This window comes from Corapipo altera, unplaced genomic scaffold (genome assembly GCF_003945725.1).
Source record: "Corapipo altera isolate COAL_440 unplaced genomic scaffold, ASM394572v1 1, whole genome shotgun sequence".
Lineage (NCBI taxonomy): Eukaryota > Metazoa > Chordata > Aves > Passeriformes > Pipridae > Corapipo > Corapipo altera.
The window spans coordinates 15,136,637-15,159,302 of NW_020884873.1; the positions used below are offsets into that span (position 1 = coordinate 15,136,637).

Here is a 22,666-nt window from a genome sequence, read left to right on the forward strand (position 1 = left end):
AAACACTGAACCTTGCTTTTTCCACCTGTAAAATGGAGACAATAATAATTACCTACCTTAGAACACTGTTGAGAGGAAGGGCTCTTTGTAGAGCATCCCTTGTAAGCTCTTCGGGGCACAGCTCATGTCTACTCCTAAGCCTGTAACCTCCCTAATGGTATATGAGACCCTGAAAGTAAGCAGGGCTTCTAGGTGGCACCATCAAATAACATTACTTAATGTGAAGATTTAGAGTATCACATACTGTAGTGTCATCTCTGAGTACTGTGTTGGACTTGACTGTAAATCTAAACACCTAAATACCAATTCATCGGTCAAGGCAGGTTTTGTCTGACACTGCTGACCCACTGTTACCTCCCTTCTACCCTGCTACCCACCTTACTTGGCTTTGTTCTGAGATGGCAACCTCTGGGCTGTGGATAGCAACAGATCTCTGCCTAGTTAGACCAGAAAGCTTCAGAAAAATTGACATGCCCTGCTTGGCACAACCACAAAGGCTCAAGGACTGCCAAAACATCGCTTTAGCTGGACGAATTTAGGTTTACTGCATCCATGAAAGCACACACAACACGCCTGTCCTACATGCTCATGCTGCTGCCAACTCGTGCAGTCGTGTAGCAGGGCAGGGTAAGAGATCATGCTTTCTTCCACAGAGATGAATGCACTGACATTAAAAAGAGAGTCAACATGACTAAGTGAATTAGGATTTTAACTAGTAACAAATGGCATCTTAATAAGGACAACTGTGATGAGATACTCTTCATGCCATTACAGAGAGCAGAAACAAACAAAAAATGTTGTTGCATTCTGCTTTTAGGGTATCTTAAGAACAGAAGTAATTGGTTCCTGTGGCTTGGTATAAAGCAAATACTGATTTAATGTACTGGTTTAATCTCCACTAGCTTCAATACCCTCAGGAGCAGAACAACAAAGCTTACATTTGATGCAATGGAAACTCACAATGTTCATTGAAAAGCAAAGTGATGAGAGTGATCTACAGCTATGCCTGTCAGGGAAATGGCATGCTAGCCACTTGGCCTCCTCCATGCACCTTGGGGTCCCATATGTATGGACTGGACACCCCAAAAAACAAACAGCATAATGATTTCTAAGCATTGTTAGCAATGACACACAAGCAAGCCATTATTCTTCAAGTGCTTTTTAAAGGTCTTTACAATACTAATCAAACAGTCCAAGCCATTTGACAAGCTGGCTTTTACAACCCACAGCTAGGTTTCCAGCACAAAACTCTTACACATTTGTAAAACGGAGGGTTGGGGTTGTTTTTGTTGTTGGTTTGTTTTGTTGTTTGTTTGTTTTTTTTTGTTTGGTTTGGGGTTTTTTTTTTTTGGGGGGGGGTGGTTTGGTTTTTCTTTTTTAACTTCCCCCAAACCTCAAACAGCAATAATAAAAGAACTTAGCCAAGTAGTGCAATGTTGAGATCAACAAGAGTGCTCCTTTGGGCTCCAACCCAATAATCTACAGCTTCAGATAATTTCATTTCTCCAGCTATAAATAAGGAGCTATATAAATATCAGACTGATGCCTTTTTCAGAACAGCATAAAAGTTCGCTGTTTTAAATGATTTAAAATAAGAGCTACAAGACACAGAGGCTAATAAAACAGTCCAACTGCATATAACTCTCCAATATGTCACAGAGAACCAAAGGGGGTGCAGGGGGTGTAATAGCAAAGCTGATTATGAAGGAATAGGGTATTGTGTCTGCTTCAAAGAACCCCTACAGAGAAAGGTAAGCCTGAGAAACAGAGCAACACCTTTCCCTCTGGTTCTGTATAATGGGGGAAAAGTATCTTCTAAAGGCTGGAGGAGGAGGGGAGGTAAGGACTGCAACACGAATCTCTATTTCCCTCTTCTCTTTTTACATTAAAATTTCTGTTTGTTCTAGACAAGCCTGTGGAGACTGAATGAAATTTATGTCTTCGGTGATGATGTGAACTGAAAGCTGGAGTGCAGATGGAAGGTAATTTTTTAGACATTAAGCTGTGCAGGCTAGAACCAAGCTAAGACTATTTTAATTCACATCTGCTTGCAATTAGTGAAGTCTGTATGGGTTTTTAAAAAACTACATTAACATTAATTATCTTTAAACTGAGTAGGAATTTTCAGTATTTTTATTAAGTTGACTCAAGGTAGCATACAATCCACATGCAGACTATAGGAATATAATTAACAATGTGAATTAAACCAGAATTAATCTGATTCAGAACAACATAACTAATTAACCATATTGACAGATCAGTCCTTAGCAACTCACTTTGTTGAGAACCATTTAATGTCAATGCTGAATTAATGCTTTATATAGTTGACTATGGCAGAGTCAGTATTTGTGCCCTCTTGGTTTGTCATATTAATGCATCTCTTACACATTCAAATTTTCATCAGGAAAAACAGGTGAGCCATGCTTGACATTTTTGTTATTTCAAAGTTTAAAAACTAGCAATTATATATATATACACATATTTTTGATGTGGGAGAGAAAAAAGCACATACATATACTTTTTTTCCTTCTCATAGATGACCTGTAAAGAATAGGGATTAATTTGTAACTACACATATACAACAAACAATTCTCAGTTTTCCCTCCTCAAGGTTGTCTTGACCTTGGAAAAAAAAGAAAGAAAGGAGGAAGGAAAAAAAAGAGATGGCAGGTATCCAATATTTACTAGCTTAGCTTTATAACAGGTACTGGATTGCTCCATAGTAGTAGGTATGGAGCCAGAGGAAGGGAAGATCCTGGATAAAAAAAAAGACTTAGGGCTTCTAAAATTTAGATTATACAAATAGCTTGGGTTTAATAATGCTGTTATGATAACAAGGCTGAAATTTTCAACAATTCCTCCCCATCAGTAACTGCCAGGAACTTCTCCCAAGCAGAAAATAAGTTTGACCCAGTGAACACTAAACTCCAACAACAGTTTTAGGATTAGTAAGTAATTTGCAGTACCAGACTAACCCCTTTTTACCCAAAGGTTTATTGAAAGGGCCTGAAGAGACCGAGTAACTGCCACCCTTTTAGTCTGGCCTCAGACTCTGCAATAAATAACAAGCAACATGATGAGCAGTGAAAAAAAAATAATAAATGTATATATAGTATTTGAACGTTTCCATCTCTGAAGAATGAGAAAGAAAATTTACCATGTAACCGTAAAGGGAGAAATCAAAAGCAGACGGTTCTCCTGGGTGTGGCCAGAACACAGAAATTAAACAAAAAACAACAACAAAAATAAAATAAAGTAAAATAAAAAAATAAAACCAAAGAAAACTAAACAGAGCCCCTTGAAATCCATGCACTGTTATCCCTTTGTTTGTCATGGAGTTTAGACCAGTTACCCCAGCAGCAGCATCTTTGCCTTGTACCACTGGAGCACACAGCCAGCAACCAGCCTTGCTGTCATCTGCTGCTGTGCTTGGTTCAAACCAAGTTTTTTTCTTTTGTTTCTTTTCCCTTATTTCCATAATAAACAAACTTTTAGAAGCCTGAAAAAAACGGCCAAAGAGGCAGCAGTTTAGGCTACCTGTTTGCAAGACATTTGGAAAGATTAGGAGGGTTTCAGCTATAATCCACCTGAGATGAGCAGGACTGAATGCACCGACAGCATCACAGCAAAAAATCCAGAAACCACGTTACTGAAGTCACACACACAAACGCACCCTTCAGTTGGTGAGAATCAGCATAAAACAAGCTGCCACCATTTCAGCAGCTCTTCCAGCTCCTCCCTGCCCTGTGCCTCACTTCGAGTGCATTAAAGCATACGTGTAAAACACCCATCCGTGTACCTGTGTGATCTGGTGCGGCAGATACAGGAATTAATCTGGCTAAAAAAAATGTAAATGTATCTTCGAAAAAAACCTGCAGGGCTATTTTTAAGCTGTATCATTACTACAGTCCAGTTTGTGTCGCTCCACTGCCAATCCCTGCTGCAGAACAGAGGAGGGGGCAGAGGCTGGCAGTGGGCAACAGGAATCCAGCCAGCACTGCTGTGCAGTGAGAGCTTGGGGCTTCAGGGCAGCTTCAGCCAGCCCAGGTCAGGGGCTTCACGGCCCACGTCATCCCCGGCTGTGTGCTGCTCCTCCTCCCTTCAATCAATCGTGGATCTCACTGTGTGGTCTGTGAGTTCAACAGGCTAAACTGGCTGAAAACAAGCTTATTTCTCTCTCTCTTCCTGTTGCATCAGTATTTTGCCAATTTAGCACCCTAGATTCAGTTCTCTACACAGTGAAACGAGCACTACTGGGAAGGTGCTCCCACAGGAGCAGTAAGGCAGCTTATACTATGAAAACATCAACTTCATACTGAAATTCAAGTTTAAATAAACCAGTTCGGCGTATGGACTAATTTAACTCGTTGGTTTAGTATTGCAGACTTCAAGGCATAAAACTACTTCAGTGAACTAGGATAAGGGGACACCAGTCATGTCTCCTTCATGCCACTGGCATTCTAACGGGATTTGGTGACCTGAGAAGGTCACGCTGGTTGCCAGTACTTAATTTGTTTTTAAGCCTCTTTGTGTTAACAACACAATTTGTATTTCTGGCTCAACTGATGAAATCTGAACAAAATTTATAAAAATGGAATTAAAATGAAAATAAGACCTCTAATTCATTTTATGTAAGAAGGGGCTTTCCACTGACGGAAAACTAGGCCCAGAACAAGAGTGGCTCAACTCAAAGCACCTAATCCATTAAAAGAGAAGTAAATGCACATGCAAGCATACAGTCTTTAAGGCTTAATTATCAAAACCTGTATTCATATTTTTATCTTAACTTAGAGTTAACTGCAAACATAAAATCCCACACAGCTTCCTGCACAAGCTTTTAGTTAGGACAGGTTTACTTACATAAATCCAAACGCCAATAGATGTAACCTACTATACAACTAAGTTTTTAATTAAATATGAAGTACTTCAAGTCAGTTCAGTCCTATACAGGAACTTGGAGATCTGGATCTTCCAAGTGGAAAGCAGTGAGGGACAAACTTAAAGTATCCCGAAACCATGAGCTCATCTGCACTGATATGAACTCTTATAATTTAAAAAGCTACAAAAAAAAAAAAGCTCCCTATTCAGCTTAGATTTTGCTATGTGCTTATGCACTCTTGGTCTCTGAATGTCATCGAGGACACATCTTGGAATGCCACATGGTACACAGCTGATGAGCAAGGAGCTTGGATTCCCTTCCCCTGCAGCTTTATGAATGCCACAGGGTACTCATTACACAGGCAGACTGCATTAATTCTGCAAATATGTCTACTTGTTCAGTTCAGCACAATAGTGATAAAATACGCATCTAGAGGATGCATCTCCACTAACAAAACGAGCAGGAATCCTCTCAACTTCCTCTAGAGGTGTTTTATTCACGGTTCAGTGAAGTGCATGGTAAACTGCAACCATGGGCAGAATGCTATTTAAAGGCACTTGATCCGAGTCAGAACTAGAAATGTAATGGTAAACAGGATAAATTAAACAAACAGCTAGTTTCCTGGAAGCAAGCAAAAAAAACCAAAACAGATCAAGGGAAGACTGATGTCATTCTATTAAACAAGAATAAAACAAAATGAAATTCAAGGGATGTTTAAAGTTTGTACCTTCTTTCTCATACACAACAAAGCAATATAAGTGTAAAGTCTGCCAGGGCCCATATAATCCTACTGATCAGATTGAATCTGGGAAGAAATTGAGTTACAAAACAAGAATTCACATTGCTTTGAAAGAACAATCAGCAAAACTAATTATTAACTGCCTCCTACTCTGCTGTGATACAGAAAATCAACAAATAACACTTCTGAGAGAACCTGAGGCTGTGGTGGACACACTCTGCTCTCTCTCTTTGGTCACCAAGCTTCCTAAGTACACAGAGATCTTGAATATGCAGCCAGTTTGATAGTTCCCCCAGGCTGTCGAAGAAAACTGCCCAGTCATCTCAGGTGGATTCAAAAGGAAGAATGCAACCAGCACGCTTCCTTCAGTCCCTCCTACCGACCAGCACTGGAGTGATCCCAGCAGAGTTCTCCTGCTACAGCTTGGCAGGGACAAAGCGCTGCTCGACCCCATCGCACGCTGGGTGGGGACGAACCCAGGGCAGTTTGGGATTCACCACTGTACCTTTTAAATATTTACAAAACATATACACAAAACTCTACAACCCTTAGGAACCCGGGGAAGGGAAGGGAGCATTGAGAACACAGCACAAGGCAGGCAGCAGGAGCATCTGCTTTCGGATTCCCAAGAGAGAGGAGGAGAAGAAGAAGAGAGAGAGGTTTCATATCATTAGATTAGAATGGAAACCACAGGGCAGGAAAATGCATTCAGAATTTTTTTTCCTAAGGTGGAGGAAGAACCCAAGAGTGAGTGAGCGGCCTCCAGAAAGATCCATTTCCTTTGCTTCACCATCAGATCACCAAACTGTTGTTTTTCCATTATTATGTGAATACCAGGTGCTTCGTGCAGCTATACCCCACTCAAACACTGGGGCCTCCCATTTTCATGCTAAGCAGAAAGAATCTTGCATTCTTTTTAAAACAGGAATTACTTTGGGTAGGGAAGGATGCAGAGATACCATGAAATAACGCTTTGGCTGTTTTCTCATTCTGTTCAGATTCTGCCCCATCCCTCAATACAGGCTACCAGGTTTGTAACTGCTTTTTGCTGTAAGATGACAAAAAAGCAGTAGAAAACTGCATGGTCAAGGACTGGAAGAACATCTCTGCTTTTTTTTTTTTTTCCCCCAAATATTTATGAAGGGTTCAGGATAAAATTTGTCATGGAACTCTTCAGCAGTAATTTTTGTTTTAACTGAAAACCGGAAGCCTTGGGTTTTAGCAACTGCACAAGAAGGTACTTTTTGTAATAATAAATCAAGACTTCACAGAAAAGTCTTCAATGTCAATGTTGCCTGGAAGGGAAAGGGCAGCCGTGGGTGTTTAATACACAGGGTTGTATGGATGGGAGAGAGTGAGTGAAGTTCATGTGTGGAGAGGAAAAACACTGCTCTGGAAGGCACAGGCAGTGGGGTATGAAAGATGGAGCTCACCCCTTTGCCAGGCCAGTTACTTTTGTTCTTTCTTTTGCAATAATATCCAAATAAGTAGAGATTTGATAGAGGTCAGAGGCTATTCCCAAAGCCAAACAAAATTTACTAAAATCAAGAGTAATTCAGAGATAGTTTTGGCCTATAAATATCAAAAGAACAGTAGAGTGCAGAATAAATATTTACAAACTCAGCACAGCTGATTGTTTTGGTAAAGCGTACAGATTTTCATCCATTCGTGGAAGAAAAACACTCTAACTAAATCATATAGATATTTACTTTTTCAGACTGTCTTGTAAAAAATCAAAACGAAAGAAAATCATGGTATTAAGCACAAATAAAGGATGGGAAAAGGGCTAACTCCTTTATTTAATATAGAGATCAACGGCTTTCTGGTTTCCAGCTAATACAGAGACTGAAGAATTTCAGAATGCATGTTGGGCAACATGGGTGGAAATTTGCAGAGGACTCTGAACATGAACATACCCCAGAATATATGTTGAAGCAAAGAGGCCACCATAAAGACTGTGAACCTCAAATCCAAGCAAAAGGCATAGACTGTAAACTGAAACTGCTTAGCTGATTTGCAACTTCAAAACTTCTTGTGTGCATGCACACATGTGCACACACGTGTGTGTGGGGAGGAGGGAAATTTTGTTTTAATTGAAAATGGGAATCTTAGCATTGATTAAGTCAAGCAGAGTATAGACATGCACTGTGCAAGCTTCCCCCATAGAGCTTTGGCAATGCACCTTGCTCCTGACCTGCAAAACTCCCTGCTATTCCAGTGCTGAACCTCCTGGGCAGAGAGAGAATCACATCAATTTGTCATTGTGGTGATACCGGTTATGTGATGAGAACCAATTGCCAATTAGGACAGAGATCACTGAATATCTCTGCAGCTGACCTAAGCAACATCTGAAATCTCATCTTCAGAGAGATAAATTACCATTAACCCTCAACAAAACCTCCCTCTTAAAATATCTGTAAGATGAAAATAGGTGTGTGAATGCAAATTCTGTGGGGGAGGTCCACATGGGGCAGGGCAAGTGGAATGAGGATACTTATATTAAGCATCAAATATCTCAAACATGAAAGGTCAGTGTCTCAGAAGCACCGAGTAAGTCTATAAAACAGAGTAAATAAAATCCTTTCACATATGAGATATGACAGTTTTCTACGGAAGTATTTTAATGCAATGAAATGGGGGGATGGGGGTGAGTTAGCCTTTTTTCTTACAGTCTCCCATCACACAAAGTTGCTTTATCTTATTCTGCCTTCCCCACAGGGCAGCCATTGCTAGTGCAATGGGAACAGCTTGGTATGAAGGCTCAATTGACCGACTCCCTGTTTGTTCAAAAGGCTGTGGAACCTGATCACACATTACAGACAGGAGTGTCCAGGAGCATTTGTACATGCTGCCCAGAATTGACCATGCTCAGAGTCTCCAGTCAGAGGGAACAGGAGACAGTCCCCAAAATAGCTTTTCCCTTCCCCCATCACACTAATTCCTGCTGATCTCTACAGAATATATTCTCTAGGCAATGAACTGCCTTTTACTCTGCAATCAAATCAAGAGAAGCGGGTACAGAAACAGGACTTACCTTCGAGCCACGCTCATTAAAGATTATCTCTACATCAAGGATTTTGCCGAATTGCTGCAGAGAGACAAGGGGGAAAGAAAAAGATTTATTTTTGGCAATTCATTTTTTCTACCTTTTTGGACCTGGCTTAGTGCAAGAAGGGAGGTGAGAATATTTCCATTTCTAGCATACAGGCAAAGGAATAAAATCCCAGTGACGTGACCCAATTCTCTTGGGTTAAGACATGCAGATCCTCTTGGTAACAAACCCCAGGTTTTCTCACAAAAGTCTACAGGAAGAAAAACAATCTCCAGAAGAGTTTCAGGGATTTGAGGCATCTCATCTTTCCTGCTTTTAACCTAAACAATTCCTTCTTCCCTCATTCTACTATTTCGTCTACAACATGGATATATGATTTCATCTCAGGCATCTAACAACATTTCTAACATGTAATTCAGCATTTCAGCTTCCTCCTGAAGTGGTTATCACAAAGAGAAACCTAACAATGACGTTCCTCTGGAAGGGATAGTAGCATAACATCCTAACCTCAGAGATTCCAAACTCTGAGTCTCCTTTCCTCTTATTTACCAAAACTCCAAGCCTTTAAAAGAATTGATGGCAGATTCAGAAACCACAAAAATGGCAAACTCCCAACAGTTTGTTTTTCAGAAAAAAGATAATTCAGCTTCAACCTGTGACATGATGTTGATGGCCTGTGCAAGTCTACCACATGTGACAGAATTCTGACCTCTGTCTCAGCTTGGAGACCCTAAGGAGAGCTTTGCTCTGTATAAATGGGTTCAAAAGAGCTCCCTATTTAGCACAGAACACAAAATGGAAAACAAGAGTTACATGGTAGAAAGGAGATTTACCACCTCTGTGGAATTACATTTCATCTTGCTTGAAACATATTAAAATATTTCTATTGAAGTGGCCAGACTCAAACCAGTAACCTAGAGCTAAAATCAGAGGCCCACAATGCTCTGTCTTCAAGAATTGTCATGGCTCTATTTCCACAATGGAGGTCTTCTCTCTAGAAACACAGGTCTAGATGTCATTTTCAGGAGCCATGTATAAAAGTAGTCTTCATTCTAGAGAGACATATTGTGCTCAGACAAATGCTACATCTGAGTGTTTTTCCTATCCCATTTTTTAGGAAAGCTTCCAATGACATAGTTTTGATCTCACTACTTGCAAAAGTTTGGTAGCATATAAAGGAAGGGTCAGAAAGAAAATAAAGGTGATGAACACAGCCTCCAGGCACTGGGACACTCTCTCTCCCTTTTGCCTGTTGCTCTTAATATAGTATTTGCCTTTTTTTTAATTAACATTTGCATTCAGAGTCAAATGGGTATAATACTCATTTTGTGGGAGTCCTGTTTGAAAGGTTCATGGCTAGATTTGAAAATATGGAACATTTGTAACAGGGAGCCATGATGGCTGAGGAGAAGTTCTGAGTATGTAAAGCAACAAAAAGCTATTAAGTTCCTTGAACAAGTATTCCACAACTGTCTGCAAGCAAGCAAAGCCCTTCCAATAATTTTAGCTATAGTTTCTGTCCGCTTCCATTCTTCATTCTTAAAAAGGAGATCTTGGTTCACAGATGTTGTTTTTGCTCTTCTATTGTTTAAGGACAATACTTGATCTTCTATTCATCCCAAGAACAATTGAATTCACAATATTCTACGTTATATGAAGTTTGAATAATGCTAATGTAAACACGCATCTTCCTTGAAAGGAAACCTCAACATCTCAATAGCTTAGGCTTGATCCATGCTGGATCCTCTTTTGACTGCGGCTGTGCCAATCACCGCTAAAATACATTTTCTATTTCTATCCCACGCTTGGTGTAGGTTTGTCAATAAAGAAGATTAACCGTTGATTGCTTTTTATTGTCTTTGTTGCATATGGCTTGGGCACTGCCATGAAAGAAATCAGTTATGATTGCTTTCCTGGTAGACTATTCCAGCGTCATTACATGACATGGGCTGAACCAATTTAAAAGCTTGTGGCTGCTGAATAGCTGTCTCTGCTCCCTTGTCCTTCCTTGTCTGGTCTCACCAGCCTCCTAGAGATGGTCTCAGTTTTCATTCTCACCTGTAGATAAACTGATACAGCTCAATGATTCACTAAAAACCTAATCCAACAAAAGGAATAAATACAAAGTTTTTTTTGACAATTTACTGATCTGTAGTGGCTTAAAGGGTCAGGTGAGCTATAGGGCTCTAAGAAGCACAAGGGAGCAGAAAGCAGACCCTGCCTGAGAGCAGGATCTGTCCCCTGCCACATCACCTCAGCTGGCTAGCGTTGCCATACACACACTGAAACAGTCAGCCTCTCGATAAATGCAAGTGCCAAAATTATTTTCAGAATCTTCAAAGCCAAAATCACCATTCTACCTCAGCAGAATCATCCTGAAAGTGAACAAACCGTGCAGCTTCTGGTGCACAATTATGCCATCCCATATTCCCTTTTCTGCACACCCAGCTGGGCCTGGATCCCCAGGTAGTACTACCAGTACTGCCTCCCAGACCCATTGGGCTGAGCTCCCCCCACAGGGTTTCCACACCAACAGGAAATCCTGTCTTGTGTGTTTAACTTCTTGTGGCTGACAAAATGCTGGTGGTAACATGGAACGCAAGTGGTCTGACCCAGCTCTATGATAGGCGGCAGGTTTGCCTCCTTGCCTAGCAGATGGTGGAGGTACGTAATTTCCTAGATGACAGACTTAAGATCACTAAATCCTGTGGCTGCAGCAAGCAGCAAGCACAGGCTTGACATCTACTGTAATAGGCTACATCCACCCATGCACTTTTCTGCCTAGGAGTTGTGGGTGTTTGAAGAGGCAAGAGGGAAGGACCTCCTTGGGAGAGAAGAACAGACAAAACAGGGGCTAACTGCTGAACTGAGGTTTGCTGGGAAAGGGCTTCCGACTCCATGAAAATCCCTGGAAGAAAGCAGCATGACCATGAGGCAGTAGGATGCGCCTTGGGCTCTTCAAGGCTCTGCTGTTGCCACAGCTGCTCTGACAGCTCCTAACACCGTGACTCTTGTCCTCGCTGCTGCAACAGTTACAGCAGATCCAGCACTGGAGGCACTTTTTTCTGGTAGCATGCCAGAATTTTCCTGAAGAATGGAAGCAGGGAAAAAAAGAACTAGTTCATTTTAACAGTGTATATCTCCTTCAAAGCTGAATCTACTTTAGTGGAACATAAAAAGGCACTTTGTTCTCCGATGGTGCTTCGCCTACCAAATGTCAACAGTGCAATGCAAACAATGGAAGTTTTAAGAGTTCCTTACTGAAAGGTCACAATTTTTGTATGGAAAATGGTGGGCCATCTAAATACAAGGGTCAACACCAAGTGCCCTCCATAATAATTTTTTTAAATCATGTATACAGGCATGTTTCTATGTTCCAACGGACAGAGAGTCTGGCCAAATGAAACAAGTCCCATGCTTAAGTCATCCCTGAGGACTAACTGTCTAATCTCTGACCCTGAAGACATGAGTCACTGGGCTGATAGACTTGACTGGTTCATTCAGTGATTACCAAGAACTTCTGCTTAGAACCCTGCACAGCCTCTGGAGAAGGCATTGCATGCTCACCACTGTGAGTTAAAAAGCTTGCTATGTGACTGAGAATCCAATGTTTTCCCACCATATATCAGGTTGTGCAAGAAGCCACCTCCATGAACTGCTCATGCACATGCCATATGATGGAAAGATATACACACACACACTCTTCCAGTTATGCCATGGCATAGGAGCTATAGCATCTTGTTTTATCTTAGTGGTCCCTTCCCTGGAGTGACCTTGACAAGCTTTCAGTTATTTTCCTGTAAAGGAGATAAATGAAAACTCAGCTCCACTACAGTGGTAGAAGGGAGTGATAGAAGTAACAGTTTTTCAGAGGCATAAAAATAACAACAGACATGAGTTATGACCAGAATCCAGTTGTCTTGTTTGAACATCTACCTTATCATTGATGCAAGGGCATTGTGCAAGTAAAGGTATATGCATGCTGTGTGTTCTTTTCCACCCAGATGACATGAAGGCAACAGATTTTTCCAGCTGAGGCCATAGCTACATTCAGTATAATAAATTTGAGAGATCTGGCAACTGGGAGCTTTTGCATTCCAAGGCACTGACAGTTTGGTAATGCCCCTCCTGTATGCTCTGTTACAGCTGGCCCTGTCTCCTCTCCCCCTGTCTAGAGCTTTCAAAATCAGCTCCAAATGTGCCAGACAAATAACTTAATCCTAAAGATGCAAACGACAGGGAGTACAAGGCAAATTCTCTAGAAATCATGGAACAACAAAAGGTAATGTAAGACACCATGTGACCACATCACATCCCTACAAGAGAACTCTGTATGCCCAAGCAGCTCCACTAGCCTTACAAAATGCACTTAAAAAAAAGGTGTCAAACAATCCATTCTTAAAGATGGTCAAAATTCAAAACAGTCAGGAAACCAACCTCCTGTGCAGGAAGCTATTTCAGGTCCTAAAGCTTGAGATGCATGAGCAAGAGCATTTCATAAGCAGAATAGGTCCATGCTGCAGAGAGTGTCCTTTCCCTAGCTCCCAGTTCCATGGGATATACTTTCAGCTGAGCACAGCTGGCTCCATCCTAGCCTGTATTAGTCAGTGCTTAATTATGGCAGCATGTGGTCTGCCAGAGCTACGCTGTTATCAGTACATGAACTTCCTCACGCAAAGCTGAGTCACATGTCTTCAAACAGTGGGGCCAACCCTGTTCAGCCAAGCTACACCACTATGTTTTGCACTGACAGGAAGATGGAAGCATGGAGCATTTATAGACCAAAGCACTACCACAGTTTACCAACTGAACAGATAATAAGCAAGCACCAAGCAGTCCTTACTTGGGTTGACCTGTTGCCCAGCAAAACACGCATTTTCTAAGAAACCAGATTTTAACAAGAAGCCACACAAAGAGCACAGATTTTTCACAGGATTTACAGACCACAGACATCCCAGTAAAAAGCAAAAAAAAGGTGACAAGGAATACAGCTTCTCAGTCATTTCTTATCCTCTGACTCACAAATAAAAGATTTTCACATGAAACACTGAGACAGGGGTGAACAGTACTGGAGGGTACCATCCAGAAATCTTAACATCATCCAGCTTCCAGGTCTACACTTCCAGCTCCTTGCTGCTGCCTTGTGCCGTTCCCTGGAGGTCTGACTGCAGTGTACCTGGTACTGCTGCCACAGCTAAGGCACACAAAAGTAGCACACATTTAAAAATCAGTTTGAGAGGACTTAGCATGTAGACTGAGTTCATATGAAACTGGGTTAATAAAAGTTAACTCCACGTAATTTTACCCAGGCCTTTTACACACTTAAATCCAGCTATAGCACAGCACTATTTACTAAATGACATTCAGCCCAGTCTTGCTGCAGACTCTCCTACTAACTCACGTGAAAACCTAAACAAACCTCAGACAAGTATGTACAATCCACTCATTGCTGCCTTCCACCAGAAAGTTAGTACAGAAGTTTCCACAGCAGATACACTTTCGCAGAGCAAGACTGACAGTACAAGAGCTGCTGACAGCTGCAGTGACAAGCACCCCTGTGCAAGAAGCACCGTGGTTCCTGCCGCGGCCGTGCAGCCAAAGTACGATGTTCAAACAGCACTGAGTACACAAGTCCTTAGCAAAAGGTGGTTTCAGGAAATGCACAAGTGAAACACATCAGTATAAACAGCAGCGCCTCTTGTAACTCTAACCAACATCAGCAGGAACAAAGTCCTGCCATGTGACAGGGCTGGGGCTCACTCTCATCAAAGAAAGAGCTTGGAAACAAGAAAAGTCACAGAGGCCACTTTGTGCCAGAAGATTTGTCTTCCAATACTGGCACACTGGACTTGTTACATGCAATTGGTGGCCAATACTATTAGCAGATGAAAAACTTAAAATATATCTTGATATCCAGAAGACAAGATTTCCTCCTTCGGATGTCCAATCCACTAGGAAAGCAGAGTCCCTTTCTGCAACTTTCCTACTGCTGTATTTCAGGCTTCAGTGCGTGAACACCTGCAGGTCAGAGTTTCTTGGTCTATCATATTATTCACCTATATGCCTTAACCCATAATGAGTAGTTTTCTACCATTACCAATACTTGTGTACATGAATTACTTGTGTATTTTAATTTATTTACTGGCAAATACAGATTTAAAATTCTATTGAATTCTTGGTGACAAAGAGCTGTAGTCTAACTTGTTATTGCTTTAGCCTCGAACTATAGGCTCATGGAAGTATTTTGCACTCTTGACACCAGAATGAAGTTGGATGAGAAATTATATCCACTGAGTTATTTTAGGAAGTGCAAAGTGACAAAATGTTTCCTCAGAGGCCAAGATCTGAGGGCTACAAGAGCTTCCAAAAATATCCAAGTTTGCAGAGTTGCAATGCTTGGGTCATACCACAAACTTACATTATAAAGAACCTCACCATAGAGATATGAATTATGCTTAGAGAAGGAAAATTATAAGATTACCTGCCTTAACATCCAAAGTAAAATAAACCAAAAAAAAGTAGCTACCATTCTGTCACCTGTAATAAATGATGTTATTAATAACTTCATAAACTGAAAGTTATTAAACGTGACAGAATAGTCACCTTCACAGAAAACATCTATGGGTTATTACTGCTGTAGCTGATAATGCACACAACCCCTTTATCAGCTGGGCTGATGATGCTCCCCATCAGAAGCAGTAAAGTCTACAAGTAGTAGCGATGCAGTAAGCATGTTTTAAAAAAGCTAATGTCTCCATCTGAAGCCAAAGCCTGAGAAAATTCACACCCTGTACAGTGCTAACCCACCTTCATCTGCAAACATCATCAGCATAGTCCTTATTTTTATCTTACTATGGCAAAATGTTCTTTGCTTAAGTGTACATTCTGAAAAACATCAATTCTGACTCCTCATACTGTTGCTCTCACAACAGATAGATTTAGTGCACAAAACCCCATAAAAACTACCAAAACAATCCACTTTACTTGTTTTTGTAGAGGCAATTCAAGATTCAGCTTGAGAACAGAAGAATCTTTATCATGCACACTGTCCAACCCAGCCTCCATCTTCACCAGGAGACTCCTAAGTCCATCCTACTCTGAAGTCCAGAAATGATGAGACTATGCCAGCCAATTTTATACTGGGAGGAGAACTGCTTCTTGAAGCATGAGAGGGAAGGGCTGAAGCTATCAGGAATAAGGTACAAGCACAGACACGATCATAGCACAAAGTTGAAACACACTGAGGGAAACGTGAGCTTTTCTTCCGCATACATAGTCCAGAAAAGAAGGGGACAACCTATCAGAAGTTAAGGAGAAGACTACTACCATCATGTCAGTCCTTACACACACTAGCCAAAGAATGTCTAGTGATAGTAAGATTTTTAAAAGGTTGCTAATTTGTTTTTAACACTGATAGCAACTCTTCTTCTCCCTGTTAACTTGTTCCACTGTTTAAATTAGTCCAAATGACTATTTAATGAATTTTGCTCTTATTTCAAGGGTAATTGTGTTAAATCTCAGCTTCCAACTGGAAAATCTTATTGAGACTGTAAACAAGATCTAAACCCGTTAGTAGGTATCATCCATACATAAGCACCTCAGACTTGTCATCTCCCAACCTCTCTTTTTAATAAGCTGAGTAAATAATGTACCCAACACCTTACACAATTAAAAAAAAAAAATCACTCATCTTTCAAGCCCTAGTTGGTTTTTTTTTTGGTCTTAAACTGATCTTAGACCTGAGTAAAATTATGTAGTCACAGTCTTTTCAACTTTGAACAGGAGTAAGATCACACCCTTCCTTCAACCTGATAACTCCCTTTGAATTATTGAAGCAACTATCTTCAACAATCACTAGTACTCTTCCAAATCAGTATTTTCCAAAGAAGGCTTTCCATCCTACGAGCACAGACTGGTTCACATATAGTCAGTGCTCTGCACTGAGATACATCAAACACATTTTTGTTGGATTTATCATCAGTCAACCAGGCATTTCAACTCATTCTCTAACAGTAACCTTATCTTTCTCTTTCCTCCTCCTCAAATATTTTTTTAACTGCAAACCTTACTGGGAAGGTTTTAATAGTACTGTCTCCATGGGTTGATATAGATACTGAACAGAACAGAGACGGAAACAGATTCCCAGGGAAATTGTCACTAGAAACAGTCTTGATCACAGATGTCTCCCCAGTAACTACTACTTTTTTATTATCTGTCATTAAAGAGGTTTTTAATCCCTCTAATGTGTGCTGTGCTTGAGATAAGTAGGATTTTTCTTAAAAATTGGTCACTTGGACAAATTCAATTGGTTGAGCAGTGTTTAATTATACCAGTATTGCTTTGAACAATCCTGTCAAAATAAACAAAACAGTATTTGTCTGCAAAGATGTATATTACAAAGTCATGCTGAATAGATACTAACACGTTTCTTCAGATTCTAATGGATTTTTTTAAAACTTTCCAAAGTTATTTTTATCTTGGATCAACATACGGATAGTTAGTTAGTAGCTCTTTGGGTCACTCCTTTCAGATTTTTTCAACAGTAAATTCTGGTTGTCAGTCTTCCGGCCTCCTGCAACTCCTCCTAGCTTATAAGAACTGGCTAAAAACTAGCATTAATGAATAATCCATCTCCTTGCTTTGGCTATTATCTTTGGATGTACCTTATCTAGATCTGCTATTTTTAAAATATTAGTGAGCACTGTCTCATCCTCCTTTGTTATAAATCATATAGAAAAGCAGATAAGGTACAATACCCTAACTGTGGAATCATGCTTTTTTGGCCATCAGTATGATGCTGCTGAATTCTTTACAGCTTCCATTAACACTTTGCTTTTAAAGATACCTTCCTGGACAGTTATCCTGCCAATTGTTTAATGTCCAAGAAACAGACTCTTCTAAAGCTCCTTACATTACTGCTTGATGCCATATTCTGTTTGCACAAAGCAAATACAGACAAATAACAATCACTGGTACCTAGGCAACGGTGGGATTTCAGGTCAGCTATTAACTCTTCTTTATCTTCTAGAACAAGGTCAACTATTGATTTATTCCACAGTGGGTGCAGAACTGTGTGCATTAAAAAATGACCTATTCCTTCCAGAAGCTTTCTGGAAGTCTTTTTAATGGCCTCATGAAATGTCAAGCAAATATTACCTGTTCTAAGCAGCCCATTTTATTTGCCTCCCTATAAGATGCATAAGGAAATGTTTGCTCCTATCCTGAGGATATTTCAGGGACCCGTTAGAAACACGTAATTGCTGAAAAATGGTTGGAAACCAAATAATTTGAATTTGTTCAGAAATCCTTATGTTTGCCCCTCTCACAAATCGTGCAAGTTCAGAGAGCATTATGTAATATCCATTTAATCACATATGGGACAACATGTCTGAAGTCCCCCTCTACTCAAGTCTGGACAAAAGCATTAGATAGTTTCTGCGCCTCAGGGCTGGGCTGACCTCTCGCATGCTGTTGCATCCTTGAGGGGACTTCTTTACTCCCTCCCTACCATCACATTTATTTCTTCCTCCACAGCTTCACTGTCTACCCAATTCCTCTCTTCGTACAGTAGCTTGGGAAAAACACTCCAGGCAAGGATTTTGAGTCTCTCAGATATGACGTTGAAGAGATGTGACCTGACACACAGAAGGGAGAGGGAGAAGATGGGGGTTACAGGCTAGTCACAGCTCAAGACTCACACAACCGCGAGTCCCTGTTAGGAGAAAGGGTAGATTTCAGTGAGTCACCCAAAGGAAAGCATCCTGATCCTGAAAAAGAAATAGGAGCAAGCAGGATGTAGAGAGAATTGCTCTCCTGCTTGAGGCTATGAGCATGCTAAGAGAAGCAGCACTGAAAGAAAAAGGAAGATGCACAAGGATCATTATTTCCTTGGCAAAGTAGCAAAGTTCTCTATTACTGAAAAATGGCACATGGGAGTTTTTATGCCCCAGAAGATGAAGGGTCAGGTGAACTAGCAAAAGGTTTTACAAGAAATATACCATTTACCCAAGTTAAAATCACATCACTGTGCTGGAGTTTGAGATTATGTTTAGAGAAAAAAATAAACAAATAAAAATAACTTGAAGAACACATAGTGCTATTTCCTTATCCCTTCCATGTACAACAAGGGTACCATATGGGCCCAAAAAAAGGACAGGAAATCTTAAGGCAAGTAATTAGGCTGCATTTTCTACAAATCACCACTTAGGACAGTAGTTCATTTAAATTTCCTGGGTCTTCCAATCTGTAAAGCAGAGACAAGAGTCACTAGGACAGGGATGTCCTTGGCATTTCCATCTCATCCATGTCTCCCACACCAGGAGCACATGGAGGAGGAGCATCAAGGTGAAGAAGTGTGAAAAGGGCTAGCTGTCAGGCCAAGTGCCAGTCCCAGGAGAAGGGACAGCAATGTCTAAGTGATTTATGTAAGCGATGCAGCTCCCAGGAGAGGGGAGCAGCAGTAGCAGAGAGCAGGACGTGATAAATACAGATTGTAGCAGGTGGTCCAAGAACTGTCTGTGATTTCAGCAACCATTTATCCAAACCGGATGGAACTGCCTACCACACAGCCCTGCAACAGCAAAAAGCAAGCTAAAAAACCACAAAAGCAGAGCAGGCGACTGAGAATATTCAGCAATCACAGATTGCCAGGAGATGAGTTTCATTATGAAAACATTCCAACAGATGGCAAAAGTGTGACAATCTAAGGTATGAACAACACTGAAGCAAACCCAATCCTCTTGCAACAGAATCACAGACTCACTGTTTTGGCTGGCAATAAAGTCCAGAGGTTGTTTAGTGTGACCCTTGCTCACAGCAGGTCTAAGAAGATCTGTTTGGCCAGGCTGTGTCAGTGAAGGCACACACCTTCAAGGATAGAGCTTCCACAATCTTCACGGGCAACATTTTCCATTATTTAAGCATCCTCACAGTAAAAACAAAATTTTCCTGATATCTAATTGATATATCAAAGGCAGAGAGCCCCTTGCAGAGAGAGCTAGACAAATTACAGGGCTGGACAATCACCAACTACACAAAGTTAAAGAAAGACAAGTGCCAGATTCTGCACTGGGATGGGGCAACCCTGGATGTTCATGCAGACTGAGGTGCTGGAAAGCGGTGCCATAGAAAGGGACCTGGGGTCCTGGTAATGGCAAGTTGAATATGAGTCAGCAGTGCCCTGGCAGCCAGGAGGGTCAACCGTGTCCTGGGGGGCATCAGGCAAAGAATCGCCAGCTGGTTGAGGGAGGGGATTGTCCTGCTCTGCTCTTTATTGGTGAGATCTCAGCTTGAATATCGTGTGCAGTTTTGGGCACTGCAATATAAGAAAGATATTAAGCTATTGGAGATTGTCCAAAGGAGGGCAACAAAGATGGTGAAAGGCCTTGAGAGGAAGCCGTATAAGGGGCAGCTGAGGGCACTCGGTTTGTTTGGTCTGGACAAGAGGAGACTGAGAGGAGATCTCATAGCAATCTACAGCTTCCTCACAAGGGGAAGTGGAAGGTTTGGCACAAATCTCTTCTCTGTGGTGACCAATGACAGGACCCGAGAGAACTGCGTGAAGCTGTGTCAGGAGAGGTTTAGGTTAGATATCAGGAAAAGGTTCTTCAATTAGAGGGTGGTTGGACACAGGAACAAGCTTACCAGGGAAGTGGTCACAGCACCAAGCCTATCAGAGTTCAAGAAGCATTTGGACAGCACTCTTAGGCACATGGTGTGATTCCTAGTGGGTCCCTTGCAACTCAGGATATTCTATGACTCTACTTCCTATGTTCTAACTTGTGATTGTTGTCTTTGTCTCATCATCAGACACCATCAAAAATAATCTGGATACATCTTTTCTGTATCCCCTGATCAGGTAGTTGCAGACAACAAAAATAGCCCTCCTCTGCCCTTTTATCCTCAAAGCTGCAAAAGCCCAGACCTCAGACTCTGCTCACATGCCAAGTTCTGCAGCCTCCTGATCATCTCAGTGGTGCCCACTAGGCTTCCCTCAGTATTTCCTTTAGATGAAGTGCATTTCTTGCTCTGGAGATCCCCCACTGGACAGAGTTTTCCAGATGCAGTCCAACAACTGCTGGAGACAGGGGAAGGATCCCTTCCCTGGGCCTGCTGGCAACTCACTAACAAGGCCCAGGGTGCCATCCGCGCGCCTTTGCATCGAGGGCACACTGCTGCTCATGTTCAAGTGGTTGTCCATCAGGATCCCACATCTTTTACTGCAGGGCATCTCCCTACACAACCAGCCCATGCTGCTGCAGGGGTTATTCCCTCTCAAATGCAAAGCCTGAAACTCAGTTTTGCCAAGTATCTTAAGATTTCCCTCAGCCCATTTCTCCAGCCTGGCCACGTCCCACTGAATAGCAGCCCTGCCTTCATGCATTTTGACCACTCCTCTCCATTTGGCCTCATCCACAAAATAGTTTCTTATGGACACAAAAAGTTTCAAGAGCAAGGAGCAGAGATCTCTCACAAAATATAGCAACTGGGGCTCTTGTTAAGACCATCAGTGAAATTTTTAACATTTCTGCATGGTTTGTTCTCTTTGTACTGTCCATGCTATGAACAAACAAGCCCAATTCTTCTCTCATTTATAGGAGTCTGAGCTTGAAGTCCATGAATTTGACATATTTACAATATTGCAACACTACTCTGTGTGTGAGTGTGTGTATGCGCACGCATGTACACCCACAGAGATGGTTCAGGAGATACAACAACTGAAACAGGAATACTGCAGAATTTGGAGGAGCAGCTGGATATGCAGCTAGGACCAAGTTACACACTAAGCCTAAAGTGACAAGAGGAACTCTAGGTTTGGTCTTTCCTGACTTGAATTCTCTGGACTGTATCTTAAACAGGATATTAACTTAAAAACTAATCAGAAATAATTTTTAAGACTGTAAAATGTGCCATCAACCAAGGATTATATTGTAATCATATCAACAAGTCCAATACTCCTGATGATGATGATATATAGATAACTTCACCTCAGGGTTAGGTCATGAAGCATCTATAACATTTATCTCTGTGTTCACATGGAATGAGTCATCACCTATACTCACGTAAACAAACTCTTCCTTGAAGAGCTTATAAATTGAGAATCATGAATAGCATACAAGGATTAGGGAAGACAAACTATTTGGTCAAAAGAAACAGAATGTATATCATACGCAATGTAAAATACTGTCTGACTTGCACTAGCTTTTCCACATGCAATTGCTAGGTGGCAAATACCTTGCAGCAATTTTTCATCACAGAAATGGATTACGGAGAAGGACATAAATATTTCATCAAGTTTCTATGCAACTGAAAAACAGTCCTTTGCAAGGGATACATTAAGTCAATGTTTAATCCAAGTCTTTACTCAGAAAGAAGGTGAAGTTTTGTTTTGGGTTTGTTGGTTGGTTTGTTTCCCCAAACCAATTGTTAGATTACACTGAACATTGCTGCCCAGAGAAGCTGCAGATGCCCCATCCCTGGAGCTGTTTGAGGTCAGGCTGGATGGAGCTCTGAGCAATCTGGTCCAGTGAAAGGTGTCCCTGCCTATAGCAGAGGTGTTGCAATTAGATGATCTTTGAAGTCCCTTCCAATCCAAACCATTCTATGATTCTACTAACAACTTGATAGGAAGAACACTGTTACAGTTCTCATGTGTATTTACCAGCCAAGTTAAATGCTACCAATTGTCCTAGTCCTGCAATTATTTTACAGTGTGCTGACTAAATTGAGGGGGACAGGCTTTTCATTCACATAAATACACCAGTACCAGGTGTCCCACCTGTGGGAAAGAAGAATCTGCCATGCCCTAAAAGGCAGCGATAACTTACCCCAAACATCTGCCGAAGGTCAGGATCTCGGAAGCGGAAGGGAATGTTAGACACATGAAGTCGTTTTGGAGTGGATTTGCTCTCAGTATTCTCGCTGCTCTGCGTCTGTGATTGCTGTCCATCTGTCTGTGCCCCTCCTTCTGTCTGCTGAAATCAGAGAGACAAAAGCA

At 41.3% G+C, this 22,666-nt stretch overlaps 1 protein-coding gene across 7 annotated transcripts in view; it reads right to left on the reverse strand.

Annotated features, from left to right (window-relative positions):
- RBFOX2 (RNA binding fox-1 homolog 2) overlaps positions 1–22,666 on the reverse strand; it is a 109,321-nt gene that overhangs the window by 22,672 nt on the left and 63,983 nt on the right. For 6 of the 7 annotated variants that reach the window (XR_003531515.1, XR_003531517.1, XM_027666644.1 and 3 more), the window contains exons 3-4: positions 22,497–22,643; positions 8,653–8,706 (exon numbers count right to left, since the gene is read on the reverse strand). Coding sequence is in view for 5 of the 7 variants with exons in the window: in XM_027666644.1 (XP_027522445.1) it covers positions 8,653–8,706; positions 22,497–22,643 (201 nt within the window). In the remaining 2 variants the exon portion in view is untranslated. The remainder of the gene's footprint in view (positions 1–8,652; positions 8,707–22,496; positions 22,644–22,666) is intronic. The other variant, XM_027666615.1, reaches the window with a different exon arrangement.